This window comes from Mastigoproctus giganteus, chromosome 13 (assembly GCF_048544385.1).
Source record: "Mastigoproctus giganteus isolate SK-2022 chromosome 13, ASM4854438v1, whole genome shotgun sequence".
NCBI classification, from domain to species: domain Eukaryota; kingdom Metazoa; phylum Arthropoda; class Arachnida; order Uropygi; family Thelyphonidae; genus Mastigoproctus; species Mastigoproctus giganteus.
The window spans coordinates 124,455,659-124,483,520 of record NC_143587.1 but is presented as its reverse complement, the minus strand read 5'-3'; the positions used below and the strand labels follow the sequence as shown (position 1 = coordinate 124,483,520).

General features: G+C 38.7%; 1 protein-coding gene across 6 annotated transcripts in view; it reads right to left on the bottom strand.

Annotated features, from left to right (window-relative positions):
* Positions 1-308: 308 nt before the first annotated feature.
* The window catches only part of LOC150076415 (putative RNA-binding protein Luc7-like 2), a 222,315-nt gene continuing 194,761 nt past the window's right edge, over positions 309-27,862 (bottom strand). For all 6 annotated transcript variants that reach the window (XM_090387884.1, XM_090387885.1, XM_090387889.1 and 3 more), the window contains one exon: positions 309-898. In XM_090387884.1, coding sequence (XP_090244010.1) covers positions 670-898 — 229 coding nt within the window. In that variant the 3' untranslated portion in view covers positions 309-669. The remainder of the gene's footprint in view (positions 899-27,862) is intronic.

The following is a 27,862-nucleotide window of genomic DNA, read 5'->3' as shown; positions in this document are numbered from 1 at the left end:
CACAAAAGAGATGGTGACATTTAGTGGAAGATGTCACCTAATTTTAAGCATTGCTAAAATTACCTTGAGAAATGTATATATAAGCATGTTCTCCTCAGGGGCTCACACATGAAAAATATGTATATGTATGCATGTAAGTTTCACCAAAAACAGTTAACCATGTCATCAGTGTCAAAAAAAACTTTATGGATCATATGACTTTTTTTCACAACTATCAATCAATTTAATTTTTTTCTTGTACATTATACATGACAAGAAAAAAAAGTTAAAATATTTATTTCTCTTACTGCGTACAATTTTTACATTATGTGGAGGTTTAAACTGATAAATTACTTAATATGCAAATACATAAGAGTTCATATTTTATGCCATTCAGCAAACATCAATAAAAAATAATAAACAGCCAAATTTGATATTAAAACATTTGTAAATTCTGATTAAAACTTTGTTTTAAAAATCTGTGTACACCATGCCCTAGTTCTCTGCTGTGTCTAACTTAATTAAATATCAGCAGACAAACTTAAGTATGCATATTGAAAATTTCATTTTACAGTATAATTTTATTATCTGATCATGTACAATGACAACAGTGGTAATCAAAATGAGAGCATTTTTTTTTAACCAGCAATATTTCCAATCCAAAATGTATATTAATCATATCCAGAAGTTTCATCTTTCTGATGAAGATCTATTTTCTGTACGCCTTTCTCTGCTTCTTGATCTGTAGTGTTTTCTCTCACGACTTCTTCCTCGGCTATGATCTCGTTCTCTCCGATTATGGTAACCAGAATGTCGGGATGACTTGTTGCTATGGTAAGAGTATGAACGAGATCTATGTCGGGAACCAGAACGAGATCTGGACTTCCTGTGACGGTATTCACGAGAACGGGATCTGGATCTAATTAAATGACAGCACATTTTGTTAACAGTTCCAGATTAAAATTTTATATCAAATATTGATATATGAAGTTATAAAATAAAAAGGATCCCAAGGTTTGGAAATTAGCACACTACACTGAATGGTTTTTTGTTGGTCAATAAGATTAGCCACGGTTAACAAAACAGATGTAAACTGTTGCTAAATTATATAAGCAGACACAAAGAACTGATATAAAAATTTATTGATGTAACAAATATTACTTTATGTAATTTAGCTTTTCCCATTGCGAAAAATGGGAGTTTTATCACAGTGATATTTTCTTCCAATATAGAGCACATACTGAAAGAAAACTCTGATATATAGATTAATTTCATAACTGAAATACAGATATATTTTTGTCAGTTTACATACTACAAAATCAGAAAAATATAGGATTTCTTTTAAAAGTTAAACAATGTGTGCACACACACACACACATTTTTTGTCCTTTCTGGAGAACAAATGAAACTCCAATTTAATTGTATGAAAAAGTGAGGGCATTTAAAAATTCTACATTAAGCTAATAGCTATAATCTCTATAAATAAAATAATCCACGATGTCTAAGAGTTTTTTTTTTTTTTTTTTTTGTATGTGAGTATTATTTCTGATTACAGTTACTGTGTCATTTCTGATTTACAAGGGAAGGGTTATTGCTTTCGTAAAGGCGACTACGATGGACTGAGACAGTATTTAAATTCTATACAGTGGGACCAACTGATGTTACCAACAGCAAATTCAAAATGGGAAGCATTCAAAGAACTTATCTTGGAAGCTACTAGGCTTTGCATACCAACTAAGAAATACTGTTCAAGGTTTAGGACTAAGTGGATGTCAGATGAACTAATGAGACATATGGCAGAGAAGAAAAATGTATGGGATACATACAAATTAACACGTGACACAGAAGCCTATGATAGATACAAGTTGATCTGTAACCAAGTTACAAAGGAGGTTAGGCAGGCGAAGGCAGATTACGAGAAATCTTTGGCAAGGGATGCAAAGAAAAACAGCAAAGAATTCTTTACTTATGTAAACTCTAGAAGAAAGGGGATGAATCAGATTGGTCCCCTTGATATCGATGGGTCAACTGCTGATGATCCTGCTCAGGTAGCTAATAAACTAAATGAATATTTTGCATTGACATTCACACATGAGGAGTTATTCAGCGAGGGGAATGCCAGAGGTGTATTCAACTCTGGCAGTAAGCTAGAGAATCTTGTAATAACTGAGAGTAAAGAGGAGAAATTGTTGTAGATAAATACAAGAAAGGCACCTGGGATGGATGGGATCTATCCAGTTATATTAAAGGAGGCAGCAAAGGAAGTACCCATGGACTGGAGACGTGCAAATGTGACCCCTATTCACAAAGGAGGATCAAAGGGCGACATAAGTAATTATAGACCTGTTAGTTTAACTTCTGTTCCTGGAAAATTAATGGAGGAACTGGTTAAAGAAGCACTGCAGGATCATCTAGACAAGACTTCAGTTATAGCTCAGACACAGCATGGTTTTGTTAAGGGAAAGTCTTGCCTGACCAATTTGATTGGATACTATGATGCAGTCACAAAAGAACTGGATGCAGGGAATAACTTTGATATTATATACTTGGATCTTGGAAAGGCTGTTGATACTGTTGCAATATGGAAGAATGCTGCACAAATTGGAGCAGTGTGGCATTGGAGGCAAATTGCTGTTATGGATAAAGGGGTGGTTGAGGGGGAGAAGACAGAGAGTGGTAATCAATGGACACTGCTCATCGTGGACTAATGTTATTAGTGGAGTCCCTCAGGGTTCAGTATTGGGTCCATGATTGTTTTCTGTATTTATAAATGATATTGATGGTATATCAAGCTTAATGTCCAAGTTTGCAGATGATACGAAGGTTGGCAGGGTTGTCAAGGACACTACTGACACTATGCTACTGCAACAGGATCTGGAAAGTTTGAGCAGATGGGCTGAGAGGTGGCAAATGAAGTTTAACATTGACAAATGTAAAGAACTACATATGGGAAACAGCAACCCCAGAGCAACGTATCAACTCTGTGGTACTACACTGACAGTGGTCGTGCAGGCAGATATGAAGTTTTCTGAGCAGTGCAAATGGGCTGCAAGAGTAGCTCATGGTGTATTGTCGATGATATATAGGAATTTTTCTAGCAGGGATAAGAAGGTGATTATTCCCTTGTATAAGGCAATGGTCAGGCCACACCTAGAGTACTGTATACAGGTCTGGAGGCCTCATTTCAAGAAGGATGTAGAGATGCTGGAACAAGTACAGAGAAGGGCAACAAGATTAGTATATGGAACAAAGGGCTGCTCTTACGAAAAAAAGGCTTAAGTTTTGCAAATTACAGTCTGGAGACTAGGCACCAGCGAGGTGATCTGATAGAGGTGTATAAAGTCTTGAATGGTTTGAGCATGCTCAATGCTGATGGGATTCTTCCTCTTGCTCAGAATAATCACCTGAGAGGGTGTAAATTCAAATTGAGGAAAGACATATGTAGGAGAGATGTGAGGAAATTTGCCTTTAGTCAGCTGGTGGTTGGTTGGTGGAACAGACATCCATCCCTTATCGTGGAAGTTGATAGCCTAAATAAGTTTAAGGCTCAGCTGGACAGGTATTTCGAACGAACAGAGGGGTGAAGTGGAAGTGGTTATTTTTTATTTATTTATTTTTTTTTTGGCTGATGCTGCATAAGCTTGCTTTCTTGCGTCAAATGCCTCTACTAATGCTAATGTTCTGAGGGCAGAAATGTTTCAAATGAACAGCTAGCTAATGCCAGGGAAGCAAGATTAAATAACTTCAAGGGGTGTGTCAGGGTAGTTAATTATACAAGAACACTAAGTCTTAATTGTCTATACAGTAATGTTGTCGATAAAATGAGTGAATCCAAACTGCTGGTTAAGAGACAAGTAACATTGAAATAATAGGGCTCATGGAAATGTGGTGCCACCCAGAAATAGGGGATGATGGAACCACTGTTGTTGTTGATTTTCAGTACGATATATACAATGTATTTAGGAATTATAGGGCAGATAGAAGAGGTGATGGGATCATGCTTCTTATCAAAAGCCACCTGAGAGCAACAAAAGTTTTCCTGGATTCAGAAGTTTCGCATGCTAATATATAACCTGGTTTGGGATAATTGGAAGCAAATGTATAATGAGAGCCTCTACATGCAAATGGAATGGGCAAGAAAGCATGGATGTCTTATTACAGGTGCATGCAAATGGAATGGGCAAGAAAGTGTGAATGTCTTATTATGGGTGATTTTAATTTGCCTCTAATTGACTGGAGCGAATGGGAAGGAAACTGGACAAGGGGAACAAAATTTATAAGTCAACTAGATGATTGTTATTTGTATCAACACGTCAGAGAAAGTACTAGGGGAAAGAATATTCTAGATCTGATCATCACCAATGAACCAGATGACATAATAGGGCTAATAGGACAGGAACCAGTAGCAGGAAATGGTCACGGAGTTTTACGGTAAACGATGAAGAGGGAGGTAGCAGTAGTTGAAGGCAAAGGAAGGGCTTACAATTTCAGGAAAGGAAATTATAACAGCTTAAAGGTTCTACATGGCCTCTATTAACTGGGTAGATATTGCACAGAGAGCAAATACAATTGAATTATGGTATACCTTTAAAACATTAATCACAGATAACTTGAATGCGTATATACCATTAAAAAATACTCCATGAGGAAGATTCCAAATTGGATAAAGAATGAAGTTGACAGATTACTTGAGGAGAAAAAGATGTCATGGAAAAGTTACAGAGCAATAAAAAGTACTGAAGCCTATAACAGCTATAAAGTGATCTGTAATAGTGCCACAGTAAAGGCAGATTATGAGAAATTGTTGGCAAAGAGTGGGGATATAGGAATTCTTCACATATATACAGGAATACCTCGCATAGTGCGGTTAATTCGTGCCAAAAAAATACCGCGTTATGCAAAAACGCACTGATCGAGGTATTATTAGTATGTATTTTAATGTAATGCATTCCGACAATTTGATTACATGGGTCAAGTCGCAAAATTATATAGGTGTTTCTGTTTACTATAAATTGACGCACACAAAATTCTTGCAAAAAAAGAAACTAAAATGATAAAAATGAAAAATACTAGTAAATACAGTACAAATGACTTTTATTGCAGTATGTACATACCAAAAGGATATAAGTGAAGTATGTACTGTAACTTTATTTTGAAAAATAACTCATCAGCTTAGTTTGCACAGTTTTTTTCTTCTTTTTATCTGCATACATCTCTTTATAATATCGAACGTCATTTTGCAACACCTGCCTTACTTTCTACCTTGTTCGATGTTTGGATGTAGAAGAACTCTCAGCACCATTACATTTCTTCTTTCCACTCATATTTGTATATAAAGGTGTAATGTTTTAAAAAAAATAATCTTTAATAAAAATACACAGCGAAAATTATTTGCAGGTTACGCACAATCAATGACCTCACAGCTCGGGATCTAGAGTGTTTACTAATCTGTCAAAGCTAGCAGAGCCCGTATATAATGGGAGTTGTGACAACAGTCAGCGTGGCCTTGAATCCATAATGCATTGGCTTACGTGCTGGCATTATAATACATACATACATATTAAATGTATTGGTGCGTAACGCAGTTAATTTTTTTCCATTTGTAAACTGCACTATAGCGAAACCCCATGTTGTTCGAAACCGCGCTATGCGAGGTATTCCTGTAAATGCAAAGAGGACAAATCAGATCGGACCCTTATGCAATGGATGTGGGATAGTATTAGATACCCCATCAGCTGATGATGCAGATGAACTCAACAGTTACTTTGCATTGACATTTACAGAAGAAAAATCCTTTATGTCAATGAGAAAACTTTTGAGCCTACAGGTGAGTAAGGCTCCTGGGGTTGATGGCAGATAACTAAAGGCCTCTGTAGCCGAGTGGTCAGAGCAGGAGTGCAGTAGCATATGCTCTGTGAGTAGAGTGGGGTTCAAGCCCTTTACTGCTAAGTACGGGTCGATCTGCCAACCCACACTGGACCGACGTGGCAGATTATGGTCCATTTCCCTCAACATGAATCGTTGAGGAGGCTTCCAGCTGCAGTGGACTGATAATGGCTGCAGTTTACTTTTCCCCCTCTATAATTTTAAGGGAGGCGGCAAGTGAGTGCATTGAACTGTTGAGGCTAATTATGAGAGCATAAGTGGACTCAGGAGAGATTCTGCTGGATTGGAAAAGTGCCAATGTATCTGCAATACATAAGGACATTTCTAAGAGTGTAGTAGGAAATTATTGACCGGTCAGTCTAACTTTAGTAGTAGGGAAAATCAATGTGGCAATAATCAAGGGTAGAATTCAGAATCATTAGATAGAAATGGAATTCTGAAGGATATGCAGCATGGGTTTGTAAAGGGAAAATCATGTTTAACAAATCTGGTTAGCTATTTTGAAAGGGTCACTTGTGAGCTGGATTTATGGAATAATTGACATTGTTTATTTAGATTCCAGCAAAGCATTTGACTCATTCTCACATGAGCGGTCACTTTATAAGCTGGAACAGGTTGGAATCACAGGGAAAATCCTTAGATGGATAGCAGGATGGCTTCAGGGCAGGAGGCAGAGGGTTATGATAAATGGTTATGCCTCAGATTGGGTTAATGTAAGAAGTGGGGTTCCCCAACGACCAGTATTGGGACCACTGTAATTTTTGATTTTCTTAAAGACATCGATGGAGGAATAGAGGTGATGTCTAAATTTGCAGATAATGCAAAGGTTTGGTAGAGTAGTTAATGATCACAGCCAAGAAGAGCTTCTTTATCATCATCCCTGAAGTATCACATTCTAGATACTTCAGGGATGGTCAAAAAGGTGGCAGCTATGCATTTATTCAGCAAAATGCAAGGTCTTAAACCTGGGGAACAGCAATCCAAAAATAAATTATACATCTGGCAGAGTTGAACTAAAGTAGGTCGTGGAAGAAAGGGACTTGTATTAGTAATGGGTATATAACAGGTTGCAAGGAAGGCCCATGGTGTCCTATCGATGATTTATTGAAAATTTGCTAGTAGAGATAATGATGCTGTTGTTGTTTGTTGTTTTTTTTGGTTTTTAGGAGCATTAGCAACTAAGGCCATATTGCTCCGGGGATATGCGGTGGTCATTCCCTGACCTTTTCGCATCCTCCATATTTGGTGGTAACGTGGTCGAATCCCGGTCTCATCAAGAAGCGTGTGCTACGCTTCTTGATGAGACTCTGCTGCTCCTTCCCACCTGGCTATGGAGGCACCGGATAATGATGGCATAATCCCATTATATAAGGTTATTGTTAACCACACTTGGAATACTGTGTTCAAGCATGGAGACTGCACCTAAAAAAAGACATGGAGCTTCTTGAAAAGGTCCAGAGATGGGCAACTCACCTGGTGCGATCAGAAAAAGGGCATTCATATGAGGAAAGACTTCGAATATGTGGATTGCACAGTCTGGAAACTAGGCAACTTAGTGGAGACTGAATTCAGTTGTTCTGAGAGGCAAAGGTAAAATGAATCAGGATGAAATTTTCATGGTTATAAATGATTCTAGAACTAGAGGCAATAAACTCAAGTTATGGCGCGGGGTGGGGGGGATATATTTAGACTGGATTGCAGGAAGTTTTATTTTAGCAAGTTACCTACATCGGTGGTTGAGGCCAACAGTCTGGGGAAATTCGAAGGTCAACTATGGGAGGAGGGAAACGCATAGGTTGTGTATTTCCTGTTCTTTTATTATTTATTTATTATTATTATTATTTTTTTATTTTAATATTATTTTACTCTCTTTTTTTTTTTGGCTGGTGCTGCATAAGTCTTTGCTTTATTTCACCATATGCCCATTACTAATACCAATTTCTGATAGAAAGCTGGCAGCACTGTCTTCCATTCCTCATTTAAAGGCATTTGTGAACTTTGCTAACAAAGTTTATAATTGACTGATGACTATCTTGACCTAATCTCGCATTCCAATTCATCTGAGAGATATTCAATGACCACAACTCATTTTTATGTTATTCTCTTCAAACATGTTCACAATGTTTACTTGATGACGGAGCATTTGCATGTTGGATGGTGTAAGGGCCAGTTCCCTAAAATTTCCACAATGTAGAGTAAACAGAATTGGCCAGAGCATCAAATGTAGTATGCAGCGTTCATAGTTCCATATGCTGCAACTAGTGAACCTAGTCCACACCATTCCCTAGAGATAACATCACCTCTAAACTACACAGTTGGAACACATTCTAATAGTAAGCATTTTCTAGGCTTCCACCACACACATATCCAGCATACTTAAAGAGCATGTATTCTGATCTCCCACTCCACAATACCAGTTTCCATTGATCCAGACAGATTTACTGCCCTGCATCCAAGGGAACCATTTGTTTGTTTGCTTTTGTTATGAAAGGCTTGTGGGCTATGGCAATTCCATGGAACTCTTAGTGTCATGGTAATATGTGGGAACTCTTAAAATTTTGCCTGTGGATGTTTCTAGTTCCAAATCCAGATTCTCTAGGTAGAATGATGGGATGTGGCAACCAGCCATTACAAGGTGTATCAACACCTATCAATTAGTATTTTACACCTATGTGGTGTTTTTTTTTTTTTTTGGTTCCATACCATCTCCGGACTTCCATTTCTTCAGCATACTGTAAACTTTTGAAGTTGGAATGCCTGATTTCTGAGCAACTATGCAAATTCATTTTCCTCATAGACTATTCATATTTTAGCATAGACATCTGAAATAAATTCTGGGCTATAAAATGGGTGGTGCAGTCACTGTTCATTAAGGGTTATTTATTTGCAGTTAACATTTAGGAAAAATGATGCGAATTAAAGGGAAACCCAAACAACATTAATAGCAAATTAAGAAGTAGCACAAGAAAACAGGTACAACAAAAGATATATCTGAACCTAATAAATATGGAAATTATTTAAAGCCATTTATATTCTTGCTACTTTTAGGAAAACAGGTGAATCTAACACATCACCTAAGCAGACCAAAAGGAGTTGACTGCACAGGTTGGAGATTTCACCCGAAAGATAAGCATTTATTACCATGCTTCAACTGTACTGGAAAATGTGAGCGGATTCAAAAAAGAATTCACCCAGCAGTAGTGATAGAATGCTGAAACGAACACCATGTACAGTAATACCCCGAAGTTACGCGATAGGCGGGTCCGACGAAAATCGCGTAAGTCGAATTCGCGTAAGTCGGGGTACAACTTTGCATATAAATACATATAAATTTTGCTTAATTGGGACCAAGGACTAACAAAAACACTAGTTTAGAAGAAAAATATTAATAAAATTGCAGTTCTTTATACATATTAATACAAAATATGTATTAAAAAAACAAATGACTTACGTTAAAAAGTTATTTCGATGTCGATGGCTTCATAAAATCTAACAAATTCGTCTGACGACACAGCGCGTTCTTTTTTTCACGCAGAATTTCTTCGTAGCTAGCTAATGATTTTTTTATTCCTTGCTTTGTAGCTATAACGCGTTCTTCGTTGGAGTCTGTTTTCTAAAAATTTTAAGCCCTTTACAATTGAGCCCTTTTCAATTTTCAACCTGTCAAGTTTGCCTTACCTGTCAAGAGAAATTTTCTCGAAATTCAAAAGTCATGTGCTTTTCGCCGTTGCTTCATTTAGGCCTGTAGCACGTGCAATATCACATGATCTTTCATTTCGCTCAAACCGTTTCACAATTTCATATTTTTTCTCTATCGACAGAGGCGGACTGGCCATAAGCCTTACCGGGGAAACCCCGGTGGGCCAGTGTGATTTTGGCCATAAACCATAGCATATGAAGCCACTATAAATTTTCCTGGGTAAGAATTTTTGACCCAGTCCGCCTCTGTTTATCGATAATTGCTTTTCTTTTTCTCTCTGAATCTGCAATGTCTTCACCAGGACGCTTCCTTTTCACACCTTTTAATTAAGTATTTTACTCATTTTTAGGGAATAAAGCACAATTACAAAACGAGGAGGCACGCTGGATACGCATAAACAAAGCTGCATGCATGTAGCAACTGAATAAACAACACCATAAAGGCAGAGATACGCTATTAACACCTCACATTTCTAGGGGTTACTACCATAAAACAATAAAAATCCAGTTGCGTTTCTGCTAGTGAAATCTGTTATAAACTGGTAGTAAACTCGATCTAATTGCATTTGCGATTATACCGATAGCTGGAATTTTGTTGGTTTTTACGTTATTATGGTGAAATGTGTTTCCCCTTCACTGATATAAAAAACATAAAAGCAGCAAAGTTGAATTTTGTTCATCTTTCGCTCTCATTCTCCGCCGTCGCACCGTATATCGATAACATATGAAAAACGACCTTGAAGATAGTGGGCGGCAGCGTTGCCAAACGAAAAAATCAAGAACAGCGTAACTCCGAGTTCGCGTAAGTCGGGGTAGCGTAAGTCGGGGTATTACTGTATTACACATTTTTAACAAGTCTACAGAAAAAAGGATACAATTTTGCCACCACTCAATACACTTCTGCAGGTCAGTTTTGTAGAAGTCCTCTGACTCTGTTTAAAACCATGAATTAGCTGCAGAAATCACCTCATCATCAGCAGTAAAGTGCTTCCCATGAAGAAAGGACTTCAGGGCAGGAAAGAGGAAGAAATCCAGTTATGCAAGATTGGGGAAATAAGCAGGATGCAGCAATAATTCAAACCCACATTCGTGGGCACACCTCACTGCAGCATGCGAGGAATGCACAGGGGCATTATCATGGACCAGGCACGCACACACACCTTCTGACAGCTTTCTTTTATAGCAGCACATAGCTTTATGAAAAGGTTGAAATAATACTTTGCTGTCAAAGAGTCACAGTACAGCCCCTTTGAAGGTAATCTGTTAGTATTGCACCATGCTGATCCCAAAAACTGACAGTATTGCTTTGCCTTTTTTTTGGGGGGGGGGGAGGTATTTCTGCATGGTTCCATTGTTCTGACATTTATTTAGTTTCGTGATCACAGTGATGGATCCATGATGATTCATCCATGGTGACCAGCCATGAGAAGAGAAAAAAAAAAACCAAAAAAAAAAAAAAAAAAAAAAAAAAAACACATCCTCTTGCATTTCCTGACAAATTGACATTTTAGGTGCACATTGTGCCCTTTCCTGCTTCTGGAAAGTGTTCAGAAGTCTGGGAACCCATCTAGCAGACACTTCACTCACTCAAGAAACTTTTTATGGATGACGTTCTCCACAGATCCTATACTAATTTGGGGACTGCAGCTAGTTCTTTGACACGAATACAGTGATCTTCCCGAATTAATTTCTTTTGTTACAGCAGTTATATATATATATATAACTGCTGTAACAAAATAGGTATACTGGGATTTCTTCATGCATTGAGGTTTTTCCATATTTGAATTGATTATACCAAAGGGCAGCAACACAAGCCCAGGCGGTCTTCTTCACAAACAGAGACCATTTCTTCATGGATTGTTTTGGGCGTTTTCCCTTGAAGAAAGAGGAACTGAATCATTAATCTGTATTCCACTTTATCCATTGTGACACTTCACTACATTCAGTGCTGCAATGAAAAAAAAAAAAAAAAGAAAAAAAAAAAAAAGAACTATCAGATCAAATCCAAAATTTGTGTGGTTACTATAGAGATTTCAAGGTATCAAACAGTATACATTATGTCTGTAAACTGTGTGTTCTTGGGTTGATTTCCTGTTTTCTGGACGAAAAAAAAAAAAAAAAAAAAAACCCATGCTAACACCGCCTGAGACTGACTAACTCAGCCACATTATGAAAATGCCCATAAAAATTTCTCATGTCATCGATGGGATTTGAATTCATATCTCTTCTATCTGGTGTGAAAAGGATGGTGATTATATCAACTGTGTTGCCTGTGAGGGAAGATTACTTGCTTTATGGATTTACATGAACCATTAGGCTGACATAACTCATTCATCAAATGCAAAACAACTATACAAGATTGAAAAAGCAACTTTCATCCATCCATTTGTATTTGTTATTGTATATGCTACCTAAAATAAAAGGAAAATGGTGCAGAGTATTGTGGTGGTTCAAAATGTAACCATAGGCCATTATCTGTATAAGGAAAGGTTGGATTGTAAAGAGAAACCTGACAATGAGATTTTGGGGAAGCCATTGTGCAAAAGGTTTGGCACTGGTTCACCAACATGTACCAGTAGGAGATACTTGTCTTCTACATTGACACACACACACACACACACACACACACACACACACACACACACACACACACACACCACTATTTTTTATTTCTATATCTCACTAATATTGTGTTTAATAAGCATATATGTATAATATATACAGGGTGTCTTAAAAATACATGGCATAACTTCAGGAATGAGTTCCTCGTATGTAGATAATAAAAATATTTTATATCAACATAGTTCCGGAAATACTTGGTTTCCGAGTTTTGAAGGTCTGTCTATGACACTTAACTGTTCACATCACCTTATAGTAATTGTTCAAAATGTCCACCTTCTGCCCGAATACAGACCTCAACATCGATGTCTCATAGACTCGCGAAGACGATGCCAAATTCCTGGCATGTTTCGTATTGTCTCACAACCTGCCACAATTCGATTGCAGAGAGTTTCCACATCAGCTACAGGAGTCGAATACACCGATGACTTTAAATGGCCCCACAAGAAGAAATCTAGTGGGTTTAAATCAAGTGAGCGTGGAGGCCAGGCAGTTGGTCCACCTCTACCTATCCACCGACCAGGAAACCTTCGATTCAGGTAATTGCGGGCTAGGTGGCTGAAATGTGCGGGAGCAGCATCATGCATGAAGTGTGCCTGTTGATGAATGATCAGTGGCGTGTCGTCCAAAAAATCAGGCATGTTGTTTTCCAGAAAGTTTCTGTATGCCTACCCTGTGAGTTTGGAAGTACATGAGGCCCAAATAACTTATCACAGGAAACACCCGCCCAGATGTTGAGGCTGAACCGCCGTTGGTGATGTGATGGAAGAATTGCACGTGGGTTTTCCTCAGCCCATACATGCTGATTGTGAAAGTTTTGAATTCCGTCTCGTGTGCTTCATCTGTGAATATCTCTAACGCAGGAAAGTGAGGAGTTGTACCACACTGCTGCAAGAACCACTGGCAGAACATTACTCGCGCAGGGTTATCTGCTGGTGACAAGGCCTGTACCCGTTGCAGGTGGTAAGGATACAGTTGGTGTTCTCGCAACACTCTTCAAATAGTCGACATTGAACAGCCAGTTGCATTGCTATTCTGCGTGTGCTGATTCCAGGAGTGGCATGCACGACATCCAAAATCTCTTCATCTACTTCAGGAGTTGTAGATCTTGGTCATCCTCTGTCGGCAGCACGAGGTGTAAAGGTCCCATGTTCACAAAGGCGGTGATGGATACCCTCAAACGTTTTTCTGTCTGAACATCTTCGTTCTGGGAACCTTTCGTGGTACAAACGACGAGCCTCCAGAGCATTGCCGTCCGTCAAACCGTACATAAAGTGCATATCTGCTCGCTCCTGATTTGAGTACATGGTCGGAATGGAAAACCACCAGATTCTGTCAACACCTTCCCGTGGTGTGGACGAGTACCCAGAATCATCTGTCCAGGTGACTGATGCTTCTGGGTAGCCAAGCAGCCAGAACAGAACAACAAAACACACACATAATACACACAAACCGACGTCACACACATATCTGGCCCATTTGTAGTGCTACTGTTCTTCACAGAGATACGAGGCGGAGTTGAACAAACGTTCTAGGAGCCGCCCTTTACATATACACATGTTCACATGTCCACAGTACCTTGTGATGAAGGAACCTGCAGGAGATAAGACATTCCGGTTGATAACTCAAGAACCAAGCATTTCCGGAACTATGTTGATATAAAATATTTTTATTGTCTACATATGAGGAACTCATTCCGGAAGTTATGCCATGTATTTTTGAGACATCCTGTATATGTATATATATATATTATTATAATATGACCACCCAAAATCCAAGGTCTGCCAGGGATAGGATCTTGTGGTTTGTCAGATTTGTGAGTTTGACTGCACATAAACAGTAGTGATTCGTGAAGGTACGGCATAACTTCAGGAACTCATTTCTGAGGCAATTTTGAGTAAATGAAGTTCATAAGGATATGGGTCTGAATCGATAATTATGGAGTTATGTGATGTTCATAGATTCCTAGCAACTTATAATTGTGAATTGTGCACATAACTTGTGTGCCCATGTGACCTAGAGTGAATGTAGCCTGATGAAATATATGCAGTGTGCAAAGCAGTGTTGTGCACGGTGTTATTCCTTTGTTTCATTACATCACTTTCAAGATGCCTTTTACATTTCAAGTGCTGGATTTTGAAATGGAAATGCTGTTACTGCTGTTGCCAAATACAGCAACGTTTTCTGAACCACAGAATTCCAAATCAACAAGTTATTAGCCAAGTTTTCCATATACTGTGAGTTACTCTCACCACAGTTCACATCCCATATGAGTGTGTGGTTCGCTAAGATATGGCTGAGCAAGAGAATATTGCTGAGGCGGTAGCGCATAGTCCTCCTGCTCGTACACAAAGAATATTCATGCATTTCGCTATTTCCCAATGACGAGTATGAAAACAATGCAGAAAGAAGATATGTATCCATACCATGTGCGAACTGATCAACACCTTGAACTGGGGATCCTGCCTGATGGCTGGAATTGTGTAACTGGTTGAATGAAAATCGCCATTTGCATTATTACATTCTATTCAGCGATGGTGTCAACACATACACAATTCCCATGTTTGGTTGGAAATCCACTTCGGAGAATAATTTTCAACTATGATTCAGTGTTAATACATAGTGTGGAATCTCCTATGATCATCTGATTGGCCTATTTATACACTGAGTGAGCAGAAATCATCCGTACCTACCTAGTAACGGGTAGGCCCACCTTTCATCTGGATAAGTACGGTGAGGCATTGAGTCCACTAGTTCATGAAAGCGTTCCACGGGTATTTCCACCCATGCTTGCTGCACTGCTGTCCAATAATTCCGTCACGTTCCTGGGCAGAGGATCCAAAGCTCGAACAGACCTTTCACTAGCATCCCAAATATGCTCCACAGGGTTCATATGTCTAGTGAACGGGGAAGCCATTCCATGGTGGTAAAATCTGCAGAATGCTCTTCAAATCATTTTCTAGTCACCATGGCTCTGTGGGGAGGTGCATTGTCCTGCTGGAAGAGTCCATTGCCCTGTGGGTGCACAATGACCATGAAGGGATGCAAATGGTCTGCAAGGATGGGCACATAACCTGGACTGTTCAGAGATGCGTTTAGATGCACCAGAGGTCCCAACGTGTGCCAGTTGAACATGACAGGTGCATAACTTCGTGCGGTTTCTGTCAGATATGCACCCTCCCGTCAGCTCAACATAACTGGAAATGGGATTAATTGGACCAGAAGACCCACCCTGAATCATTCAGTGTCCAGTGCTGATGTTCTTTTGCCCAGTTAAGGCATAGAGTCCCATGTCATGGTGTTAGCAATGGAACTCTGGTGGGTCGGCAGCTCCCATAACCTATTGTGGCTGATGATTACCCGACAGTCTTGGTGGTGGTGTTTCTGGCTGCTCCTCCATTGAAGTCAGTGGTGATTTGTGCCACCGTCGCTCTCCAGTTGGCTGAAACAATGCGAGACAGACATCGATGGCCACGTTCATCCACCTTTCTCTGCCCACAATGATATGTTATTCCAGAAATGGTGTATTCCCGACAGACTCCTGATATTGTCCAATGGGGATAGTGCAGTTTCTGTACTACCTCTGCGATAAGAATGACTCATGTGTCAAGCACCCACTATCATCCCTCTTTCAAAGTCGGTTAACTCACGTTTATCTGCACTAACATCGAATTACTGTCTATGTGAATGCAGTGATACAGTGTACCTATATACCTTCCAAGTGGTGGATTTGTCCACTAGTGAGATAGAGTGACAACATCGCATTGCCCAGGAACCAGGTATCCCACAATTTCTTTCCTTTTAGTGTATTTTAGGGTGGTCTTACTGGACAAGTCTATCTACAAAATGCATTGCTGCAACTGTTAGAAGTACCTTTGTTACGCAATGTTGAAAGTACTTCCAACAAGCTGGAGCTGCTCATTGTTCCTGTGCAGTGGTTATTCACCTCCATGACGAGGTTTAGAGAGCAATGGATTGGCCAGAGGTCCAAAAAATTGACCACTAAAGCCAACAGACCTAAACCCATTAGATTTTTTCTGTGTGGGGATGGTTCAAAGATCTTATATACCACAGAAAATGCAAACATGAGATGCATTACTTGATTGCATATTGAATATTGCAGCCTACATAAAAGACAGCCATGATGAGCTCAGGTGACCTTCACACGTATGAGATTCACATTAAGGTGGTAGATGACTTTCATCAACCTGTGAAATACCACCACTTTGCTTATTGGAGGCTTGACGTGGTGAAACCAATGTTTAGTCTCTAGAGCAAAGTTTCCGGCACCCCCACCTCCCCCCATACTTCTTCAACCCATGCACGGTACTAAGTACTATAGGTTTTGATACCTTTCGTGTTTGGGATTTTCATTAAAAAAAAAAAAAAAAAAAAAAAATATAAAGCATAATGCAGTAAAGTCAAAGGTGATGTTTCCGAGAAACTAACGTAACACTATGCCAATGAGCCAAAACATTATGACCACCTATCTGTTGGTCCTTCACATACAGCCAAAACACCTAGTACCCGGCAAGGCATGGACGCTACAAGATTTCTAAATGTGTCTTGTGGTATCTGGTACCAACACATAACCAGCAGATCCTCTAACTCCTGTAAGATCTGTGTTCGAGACGCTGCAGATCGGAGTTGCTGTTCCAACACAAACCACAGATGCTCTATGGAATTGATGTCTGGGGAATTTGGAGCCTAGGGCAATATCTGGAAGTCTTCCTCATGTTCAGCGAACCAGTCTCGAACAATCTGGGCAGTGTGGCATGGTGCATTATCTTGTTGAAAGACGGCATCGCCAGAGGGGAAGACCGTTGCCACGAGAAAGGGTGTACCTGGTCAGCAATGATGTTTAGGTAGCTGGTAGATGTCAGAGTGCCCGGTACATGGATGACTGGACCCAGGGTATCCTAGCAGAACATCTCCCAAAGCATGACACCGTTGCCACTGGCTTGTTTTGTGCACCCAGGCACCATCAATTCCCAGGAACGACACACATACATTCACATGGTGCAACAGGAAATGTAATTCATTGGACCAAACAATCTTCTTCCTATCACTCAAGGTCCAGTTTTGATGCTTACGTGCCCATTGTAGGCACTGTTGCCAGTGAACTGTGGTTAGCTGGTTAGCATGGGCACTCAGAGTGGCCTGCAGCTACGCAGCCCCATTTTCAGCAGGGTTCGATGTACTGTCTGTTGTGGCAAATTACTCCCGTCACCAGCATTCCAATTACCGGAAAGTTGTGCCACAGTCACCCTTCTGTTGCCATGTACCATCTGGGAAAGCCTTCGCTCACCTTGGGCATCAATGAGCCATAGTCGTCCAACACCTCGCTGGCAGTTCGTGGGTTCCCCCTCCTCGGACCACTTTCGGTAGGTACTAACCATGGCTGACTGCGATTATCACACCAGCTGGGCCGTTTCAGACATGCTCTGACCCAGTCGTCTGGCCATTACAATTTGGCCTTTGTCAAACTCGTTTAAGTCCACTGCCTTTCCCATCTGAAGAACAAGAGTAACACTGATTAACTGAGCTCAGTATCAGGTGTTTTTTGTACTGTGTCCCAAAATGCACATGTGTCGTAGTTCACCTGCAGTTGCTTCAATTTGAACGACTCGCTGGTCATAATGTTTTGGCTCATCGGTGTATGCACATACATATCTGTAAACACAGACTAACTTTCCTAATAAATAGACCAACACCTTACCGGCTCTGTTTGCATCTATTTCAGTTTTTTTTATTTTATATCACTCATAAATGCTTTGTTTTTTCCCTAAGATTCTAACAGCCGCAGTTCTTTAACTGTTTAGAATTGAACCTGTGTTTATATGCAATTTTTATACTCAAAATTGCCTCAGAAATATCATCGCTTTAAGTTATGCCATAATATATATATAAAAAAAGAATCAATACATATATTTACAAAACAGGAACTGAAAAAGAAAAAAAAAAGGGGGGGGGGGGAAGCAACAACTTTTACATGTGAAACGAAAATATATCATTTCTGTACATCTGCCATATTGCCCATCCATTCCTCCAATCAGTTGTTGTTATTTGGTTTTTAGGAGCATTAGCAACTAAGGCCATATTGCTCCGGGAATATGCAGTGGTCATTCCCTGACCTTACCGCATCCTCCGTATTTGGTGGTCACGGGCTCGAACCCTGGTCTAATCAAGAAAGCATGTGCTACGCACTGCTGCTCCTTCCCACCTGGGCTATGGAGGCGCCCCTCCAATCAGAACATGGTAACAAACACAACATCCAGTTGATTCAGCTACAATATACGGATAGCCCATGGAATAGGTATAAAAATAGTCTTCATGAAAAAAAAAAAAAAAAAAAAATAGTAACTGCCAGATTTCTACTAAACCAATTTTAATGAAATTTGGGAAAGCCTAACAAATTGTTCTAAAAGAGCCAGATCTAAAATTTTGTGAAAATTTGCCCACTGAGAGTCAAGTTTTTATTAAGTAGATGAAATTTTATACGCAGAAGGAGGGGGACAAAGAAATAATAAGTGCCAGATTTCTACTGTACTAATTTTAATGAATTTTGAGGTGGCTCAACAAATCTTTCTAAAAGAGTCAAACTATAAAATTTTATGAAATCCATCTACTATAAACTAAGTTATTACATATGGACAGACTGACATAGTGAACACAATATGCACTTTACACATATATACTAATATATATAAACAGCATATCATTAGATGAATTTTGATGTGTGACGATGAGTAAACCTGAAGGCACCTCCTTGAACTGCTTGGACCTCAATTGGATTCTATGATTTCAGTAATGCATTCCTGATCAGAACAAATAATCTTCTTTTTTACTAGCTTTTATTTGAATGAGTTTGTAAATACATGGTGCAGTTGTCAAAGGTTGGTGGGGACTGTCTAATACAATAAAACAAACAAAAAAAAAAAAAAAGTAAAAATAGCACAGAATAATTCCAAGTAAATTAATTAGAATGAAACAAATATTAATGATGATAAAGTAGACCAGCAACACAACCAAGAGTGGGCCATTACATGAACTTAACTAAGTAGATATTTTATTACTTTAAAATTACTGTTTTTTTAAATATTTTTGTTTAAAATTAGTGGTGGAGTTATTTGTTTATTTGCTAAAGTAGACAAAATTTTGTTTTTTAATCTGGTCTCAGAAATTGCTGAAAAAGAAGAGCTGGAGTAAGAGATAATTCAGGCCATTACTGTCAATTTCATTCTCACTGATTTTATGTATCATATTCATATTCCTTATTGTAGTTCTGTAAGAGTATAATTAACATTAGAAGTGTTTTTACTAATATCCTACATATTATATCGCACATATATCCTACGTAAAGCATAATACTTTGTAGTTATATATATAATACATATACAATAATATGTATTATTTCTGCATAATCTGTAGTGTATTGTTATTACTGCACTTAGGTAACAGTTTAGTGTGTTATTCTCAAATTAAATTAAATTTAAACAGAAATCACAGCTCAGAGTAGAGAAGCAAAGCAAAGAGCTGAAAGCAGTGGAAGTGGGGTTCGGGGGAGAACTGAAGAGCCTTCTTCTACGAACCACAGCTTTATAAAATGCTACTTATTTAATGTGTGTGTGTGTGTGTGTGTGTGTGTGTGTGTGTGTGTGTGTGTGTGTGTGTGTGTGTGTGTGTGTGTGTGGTGCAAAAAGTGTGATGAAATTAAGCATGAATTCAGTCTTCTAATGGTGATTTAGCATTAGTAAAGGCATATGATGCAAGAAAGCAAACTTATGCAGCATCAGCCAGAGGGGGAAAAAAAAAAAAAAAAAACACTTCCACTTCACCCCTCCATTCGTTCGAAATACCTGTCCAGCTGAGCCTTAAATTTATTTAGGCTATCAACTTCCACAACAAGGGATGGAAGTATGTTCCACCAACCAACTACCTGTTAGCTAAAGGCAAATTTCTGCACATATATCCTACATCTGTCTTTCCTCAATTTGAATTTATGCCCTCTTATTCTGAGCAAGAGGCAGAATCCCATCAGCATTGAGCATGCTCAAACCATTCAAGACTTTATACACCTCTATCAGATCACCTCGCATTGCCTAATTTGCAAAACTTAAGCCTTTCTTTGTAAGAGCAACCCTTTGTTCCCTTCACTAACCTTGTTGCCCTTCTCTGTACTAGTTCCAGCAGCTCTACATACTTCTTGAAATGAGGCCTCCAGACCTGTATACAGTACTGATCATTGCTTTATACAAGGGAATAATCACGTCTTATCCCTGCTAGAAAAATTCCTGTATATCATTGATAAGACACCATAAGCTACTCTTGCAGCCCATCTGCACTGCTCAGAGAACTTCATATCTGTCTGCACAATTACCCCCAGGTCCTTTTCATTCTCTACCACTGTCAGTGTAGTACCACAGAGTTGATACGTTGCTCTGGGGTTGCTGTTTCCCATATGTAGTACTTTACATTTGTCAATGTTAAACTTCATTTGCCGCCTCTCAGCCCATCTGCTCAACCTTTCCAGATCCTGTTGCAGCAGCACAGCGTCAGTAGTGTCCATAACAACCCTGCCAACTTTTGTATCGTCTGCAAACTTGGACATTAAGCTTGATATACCATCATCAATATTATTTATAAATACAGAAAACAATAATGGACCCAACACTGAACCCTGAGGGACTCCACTAATAACATTAGTCCACAATGAGCAGTGTCCATTGATTACCACTCTGTCTTCTCCCCCTCAACCACCCCTTTATCCATAGCAGCAATTTGCCTCCAATGTCACACTGCTCAAATTTGTGCAGCAGTCTTCCATGTGCAACAGTATCCAAATCCTTTCTAAGATCCAAGTACATAATATCAAAGTTATTCCCTGCATCCAGTTCTTTTGGGACTGCATTATAGTATCCAATCAAATTGGTCAGGCAAGACTTCCCCTTAACAAAACCATGCTGTGTCCGAGCTATAACTGAAGTCTTGTCTAGAAGATCCTGCAGTGCTTCTTTAACCAGTGCTTCCATTAATTTTCCTCGTACAGAAATTAAACTCACAGGTCTATAATTACTTGTGTCAGCCTTTGATCCTCCTTTGTGAATTGGGGTCACATTTGCACATCACCAGTCTATGGTTACCTCCCTTGAGTCCAAGGAAGCTCTCATAATTATGGCTAAGGGTTTGCTTACTTCCTTTGCTGCCTCCTTTAATATAACTGGATAGATCCCATTCACCCCAGGTGCCTTTCTTGTGTTTATCTTCAACAATTTCTCCTCCACCTTACTCTCAGTTATTACAAGATTATCTAGATTACTGCCAGAGTTGAATATACCTCTGCCATTCCCCTCGCTGAATAACTCCTCATGAGGGAATGTCGATGCAAAATATTCATTTAGTTTGTTAGCTACCTGAGCAGGATCGTCAACAGTTGAACCATCGATATCAAGTGGACCAATGTGATTCATCCCCTTTCTTCTAGAGTTTACATAAGTAAAGAACTCTTTGCTGTTTTTCTTTGCATCCTTTGCCAAAGATTTCTCGTAATTTGCCTTCGCCTGCCTAACCTCCTTTGTAAATTGGTTACAGATCAACTTATATCTATCATAGGGTTCTGTGTCACATGTTAATTTATATGTATTCCATGCATTTTTCTTCTCTGCCATATGCCTCATTAGTTCATCTGACATCCATTTAGGCCTAAACTTTGAACAATATTTCTTAGTTGGTATGTAAAGCCTAGTAGCTTCCAAGATAAGTTCTTTGAATGCTTCCCATTTTGAATTTGCTGTTGGTAACATCATCAGTTGGTCCCACTGTATAGAATTTAAATACTGTCTCAGACCCTCGTAGCCGCCTTTACGAAAGAAATAACCCTCCCCTTTACCCCTGATGGTAGTTAACTCTGAGTAAATCCCACTTCAGCACACTGTGATCACAGCCACCTAGTGGTTCCTCCATCTGCAGATTCTTAATGCATGAAGAATCACTACTGATATTCAAATTAAGAGTATTACTCCCTCTAGTTGCCTCCCTAACATGCTGATGTAGAAAACAATCATCCAATAAATCCACAAAAGCCTTGCTAGTGTGTGAGTGACCAACCCACAAATTCCAGTAAATATTTAGGAAATTAAATTCCCCCATTATAAGGCTCTCTGATTTACTGGCCCACTCTATTTCCCTGTACAGTTTCTTATTATACTCTTCAGAGTCATTAGGCCTATAGCACACTGCTATTCTCAATTTTGATCTCCCAATGCTTATGTCACACCAAACTGACTCGACACTGCACTGTCCAGCGATGTCGACTGGCTTAACTTCCTTGGATTTTATGTGTTTCTTAACTAATAGCATAACCCCCCTCCCTTCCTATCCTGTCTATCCTTTCTGTAGACATTGTACTCCCCAAATTCCAGTTCTGCATTCCTTATATCTGTGTGACACCACGTCTCTGATATCTCAACAATATCCGCCTTTGATGCTTTGAGCAATACCTCAAATTCATCAAATTTATTTACCAAACTCCTAGCATTGGTGTACATGCAAGTATACATACACCTGTTCTTTTTCTTAGCTACCCTAACACAACCGATGTGTTTACTTGTACCACAATGACTCCCAGCAGTCTCTGAAATATCCTGCAACTTGTTTTCCAGGCTTCTGCTCATTATAGTAGAAGCAGTGCAAGAATCACTTTCACCTCTGCCAGCGGCTACTGTTAATCTATTAGTCCTTGTATGCCCCCAAGCTAGCAGTTTTCTGACCCACCTAACACTGCCTTGATAGCATCATCAAATATTCTTGCACTCTTTCAATTTAAGTGTATCCCATCCCTGTAGAAGCAGTCCCTTCTGTTAACAAGTGCAGACCAGGCTGAAAAAAATTCTACCCCTTGAGCCTTGCACAGTCTTTCCAGGGCCGAATTGATCGACAAGGCTGTCATCATATACTCTCTCCTATCATGTCTGGGCAGAATTGCAGACACTTTCAAATTCAACCCTGATTCACGGCATTTTTCCAACAGTGACCTGTACTTATTAAGTAATTCTGCTGGTCTCCTACTCTTAATATATTAGTGTACAACTATATCACCTTTTGTGCCCTTAAAAGATGATATCCGCTCTATGTCATCAATCTTTGCCCCTGGCAGACATACCCTGGTCCTGTTTCACCTATCCTTTATACAAAGCATGTTCCCCATTTCCCTGACAACAGAGTCACCAACAACTAGTTCCTGTGGGACCAGCGCATTCTGCCTTGGGGGTTGCCGCTGTGTTGCGTGATGACTAAGTGCAAGCTCTGGCGTTGATGTGGGCAGCTGGGAGCTTGATGGGCCCCTCACTTTAAATCCTTCGAGCTCTCATATAGGCCCATAACAACGCTGAGTTCTCGCCTGATTTCATTACACTCCTTGTATCGCACGCGCACACAAAGACATCCCCCATGACAATATCATGTCCCGTACCCAATTATGAGAGGTTGAAGAACAGAGTTGATATCTTTGAAGGAATTAAAATGGGAATCCCATCAAGCTCTCAGCTGCCCATCTCAGCAACCACAGCTTACACTGGTTCATCAGATGACACAGTAACAATCCCAAAAGTTGCATGCACTGGTCCATCAGGAGGTAGCTACTGCTGCTGATGCAACTGGTAGGGATACAGAAAATATATTGTGCAAAAAGGACAGGTGGAATAGGACTGGGGTGTGTCAGGTCCTAGTCCACCAGGAACAAAAGTTAATGAGAGAAGTTTATCCTTTAAAGGCACAAATGTGTTATTGTTATACACACTAGCTCTAATGATATTAAGAATACGAGATGAGGATTTATTTAAATGGTATAGAGCAGGGGTGGCCAACAAGTTGATCGGGATCTACCAGGCAATCACGGCTTTAATTTTGGTATTTTGAATTTTAAATATATATAAAAAAGATCCCTAGGGGCTTAGATCTGGTGAGTATGGGCTTGGCACACCTGAAGTACTGGGCTGGATATCATCATTCTTCTCTTTCTTGGTGATTCCCTTCTACTTCCGACTCTCCCTCTCTCTCGGGTGAATTCGGAATTTTTTTTTTTTATTCTTTGGCTGGTGCAGCAGAAGCCTCAGGCTTCCTTGCACCATATGGCTAATAATAATAATAAAGATTAGTCAAAATCTAAATGTTATTATTATTAAGTGCTCCACTACATACACTTATTAAAATCCGCTGAACCACATGACTACTCTTGTTGCCGTGTAACCGCTAAGATTGTCTAGTGAAAATTCACACAGTTATGTTGGGGAGAGCATGTGTATGTGTCGAACTCTTATTTAGCTCACTTAATATTAATAACTTAACCGTACTTATATGTTAATTTGATTTGATTTAAAATGAATACTATGAAAAAGAGTAAAACCTATCATTTTCATCAGGCGACTCCACAAAGGTGGACTGTTTGCCCGACGGCCAGTACGCTGTGTCCCTTTAACATCTGCCCATCGGAGACGCCGTTTACAAGAGTGGGAATTAGAATACTTTTAAATGATCAAAGAAAAATGTTAGTTTGATTTGCAATGCTTCCGTGGCTATACCCAAAAAAGGAAATTTAGAAAGGAACTTCAACGCACTCCATGGTAAATACCAATCGGATTTTCCACCTAATAGTGGACTTAGAAAAAATAAATTAAAACAACTTAAATCTAGATTATTTTATTCGCACAACAAAATTTCTTCATGACACCTAATTACAATCTAAAGCAGTAACTGTAGCATCATTTAAAGTGAGTCATCTTCTTGCAAAAAAATGCAAACCATTTCCTGATGGTCAATTGATCAAAGACGCATTTTTGGAAATAACAGATTTTCTTTTTGAAAATTTAAAGAACAAAAATGAAATGAAAAGTGCTCTTCAAGATCTGTAATTATCTCGAAATACTGTGACTTGACTCATCGAAAAAAGGAGTGAAAATGTAAGCGAACAATTGTGTGTTTATATTGCTAAATGTGTGTCCTTTTCTTTACAACCGGTTGAATCTACAGATGTCAGTGATACAGCTCAATCGCTTGTTTTTATTTATGGTTTTCGATGATTCTGCCACTAGAGAAGAATTGCTGGGTATGGTTTCGTTAAAAGAAAGAAAGAACTAGGTCTTGATATATTTAACCCATTCAAAAATTTTATTGAAAAAAATTAAATTACCACTATTTAAGCTCCCATCAATAACAACAGATGGAGCTAAAGTAATGATGGGGCATCGTTACGGATTCATCGCATTGTGCCAGAAGGATGATGAATTCCCAGATTTTTTGAGTTTCCACTGTATCATCCACCAAGTGTTAGCCAGCAAAAGATTAAATACTAAAAGTGTTATGGGCATAGCTTTCAAAATCGTGAATTCCATCAGAGGACATTCTCTTCAAAGGAGACTTCAAAATGCAACTCGATGAAAATGAACCAGATCTGATATTACACACAGATGTGAGGTGGCTGAGTCGGAGTAAGTCTCTGCAGAGATTTCGAAATTTGCTGAATGAAATAAAAAAATTTGTTGATCAAACATTTTTGGGGAGATGATTGTCAGCAGCTACAAGATACAGAGTGGTTGTGTGATCTGGCTTTTTTGGCAGATTTTATCAGTAAATTAAGTGATCTGAATTTGGAATTACAAGGAACAAATAAAAATGTGGGTGACATGATCAGTAGTATTTCTGCATATAAATATCAATTTTTGGCAATGGCTAAGGATCTAAAAGAAAAAAAAATTCGATCATTTTGCAAATATGCGAGGCCATTTGCAAAAATATCCTGTTTTTGAATTTAATAGTGAGAAATATGTTTCTGAAATTGAGAAAGTTGTGCATGATTTTGAAACAATTTAAGGCATTGTTCAATATATTTCTTATCCATTTAATGTCGACTTAGATATGAAACAAATTTCAGAAAAAAATCGTTGACATTTGCATATAGAGAAAATATTACTTGAAAATAAAATGATTACATTGTGAAACGATTCTTTCTAAAAGCCAGATCATTAGAAAAAGATTTTTAGAAATATGTTTGAGAAAAGTGCCCAAATATATAGAAAAATGCAGTAAACTTTTAAATTCCTGTTTTGGTTCCACACATCTATGTGAATTGGCCTTTTCGTATTTGAAACAAAGACGAAGAATCGCTCTTCTCCTACTCTTACGGACTTGCATACAAAAGATTCTTTACGGTTGGCCTTATCACAGTATATCCCGAATTTTGAAAGCTTGGCAGATGACATTAAGACAAACTTCACATAAATTAAAAATTTAAATACGTATGAATTTAAAATAAGAATTCTGAATTGTAGTTAATTTTAAAATTTATAAACAACATTTTTCAATATGTGTTGATTAACTTTTTTAACCATGTGAAATGAAATTCTTGAAATGGCAGATCGTAGCACATTTTGAAGAAAAAAAGTAGATCGCATCACAGATTAAGTTGGCCCCCCCCCCGGTATAGAGCAATACTGAAAAAAGTCATTAAGATTAAATATGAAAGGGTCTGCAATTCTGCCCAGATACAATAGAAGGGGTATATGATGAGAACCCTGTCAATCAGTTCCAACCTGGAGAGAACACTGTATAAGGCTCATTGGGTAGAATTTTTTTTCAGTTTGGTCTGTGCTTGTTACAAAATGCTACTTGTTCGGAAAATTAACAGGAGAGACTTTTTTACAGAGATCGGATTCACTTAAATAGAAGGAGTGCAGGAATATTTGCTTATGCTATTGAGGCATTGTTAGGCACATTGGAAAAATGCTAGCTTGGATGGATACACAGACTAATAGCAGCCATATTCAGAAGTAAAACTGATACTTGCATTCTTCTGTGGGATATACAGCAACCAGGAAAACAAGGTGTGCAGAATTAAAGGCCTGATGGTGGTCCTTATGGGACAAGCAGGAAAACATATACTTGTTTGTAAACTAATGCTAGCAGTACAGTAAATAAATTTGAAAAGCTGATCTTTCTTCTTTTTTTTCTCTTTTTCTTCTTAACAAAAGTAATGCAGTAAGCATGGGTTATAGTGATCATGTTTGCAAATTGAATTTTGATTCCAATAAGCTAAAGATTGAGTTTACTACCTGTTTATAACAGATTGTACAAAAAAAAAAAAAAAAAAAGCCCGAATAAACCGAAAACTGCAAATTGTTTTCATTGTTTTATGGTTGTGACCTCTAGAATTCTATGTGACCTTCAGGAAAATATCACAGAGACTACTGGATTTTCTCGGAAACCAAGAGTAAATTTCAGATTAGTTTAGCTCCAGATTCGGTAAGAATAATATCGGCCTGAAACTGTGCGATTCATTATTTTTCTCAGTTTTTTTTACAGTAAAATGGGAATGAAAAGAAAACGTGCAGTTTTAACATTGCAACATAAAACAGAAATTAATAGAATTAGAAAAGGTGAAATTTTAGGAAATCTCTCCAAAGGGTTTAATGTGGGGACTTCAGCAATTTATGACATCAAGAAAAATTCCAGTGATATAACAGAATTTGTCGATTATGGATAGGGAAGGAGAATCTAGCAGGAAAAAGACTATGTCCAAACCTGAAAATGCCGCTTTAGAGAGTGCACTTTATTTGTGGTTTCTTCAGAAGTGAAGTTTAGGTGAACCAGTGTCTGGCCCAATGTTGTGGGAAAAAGTATTGGATTT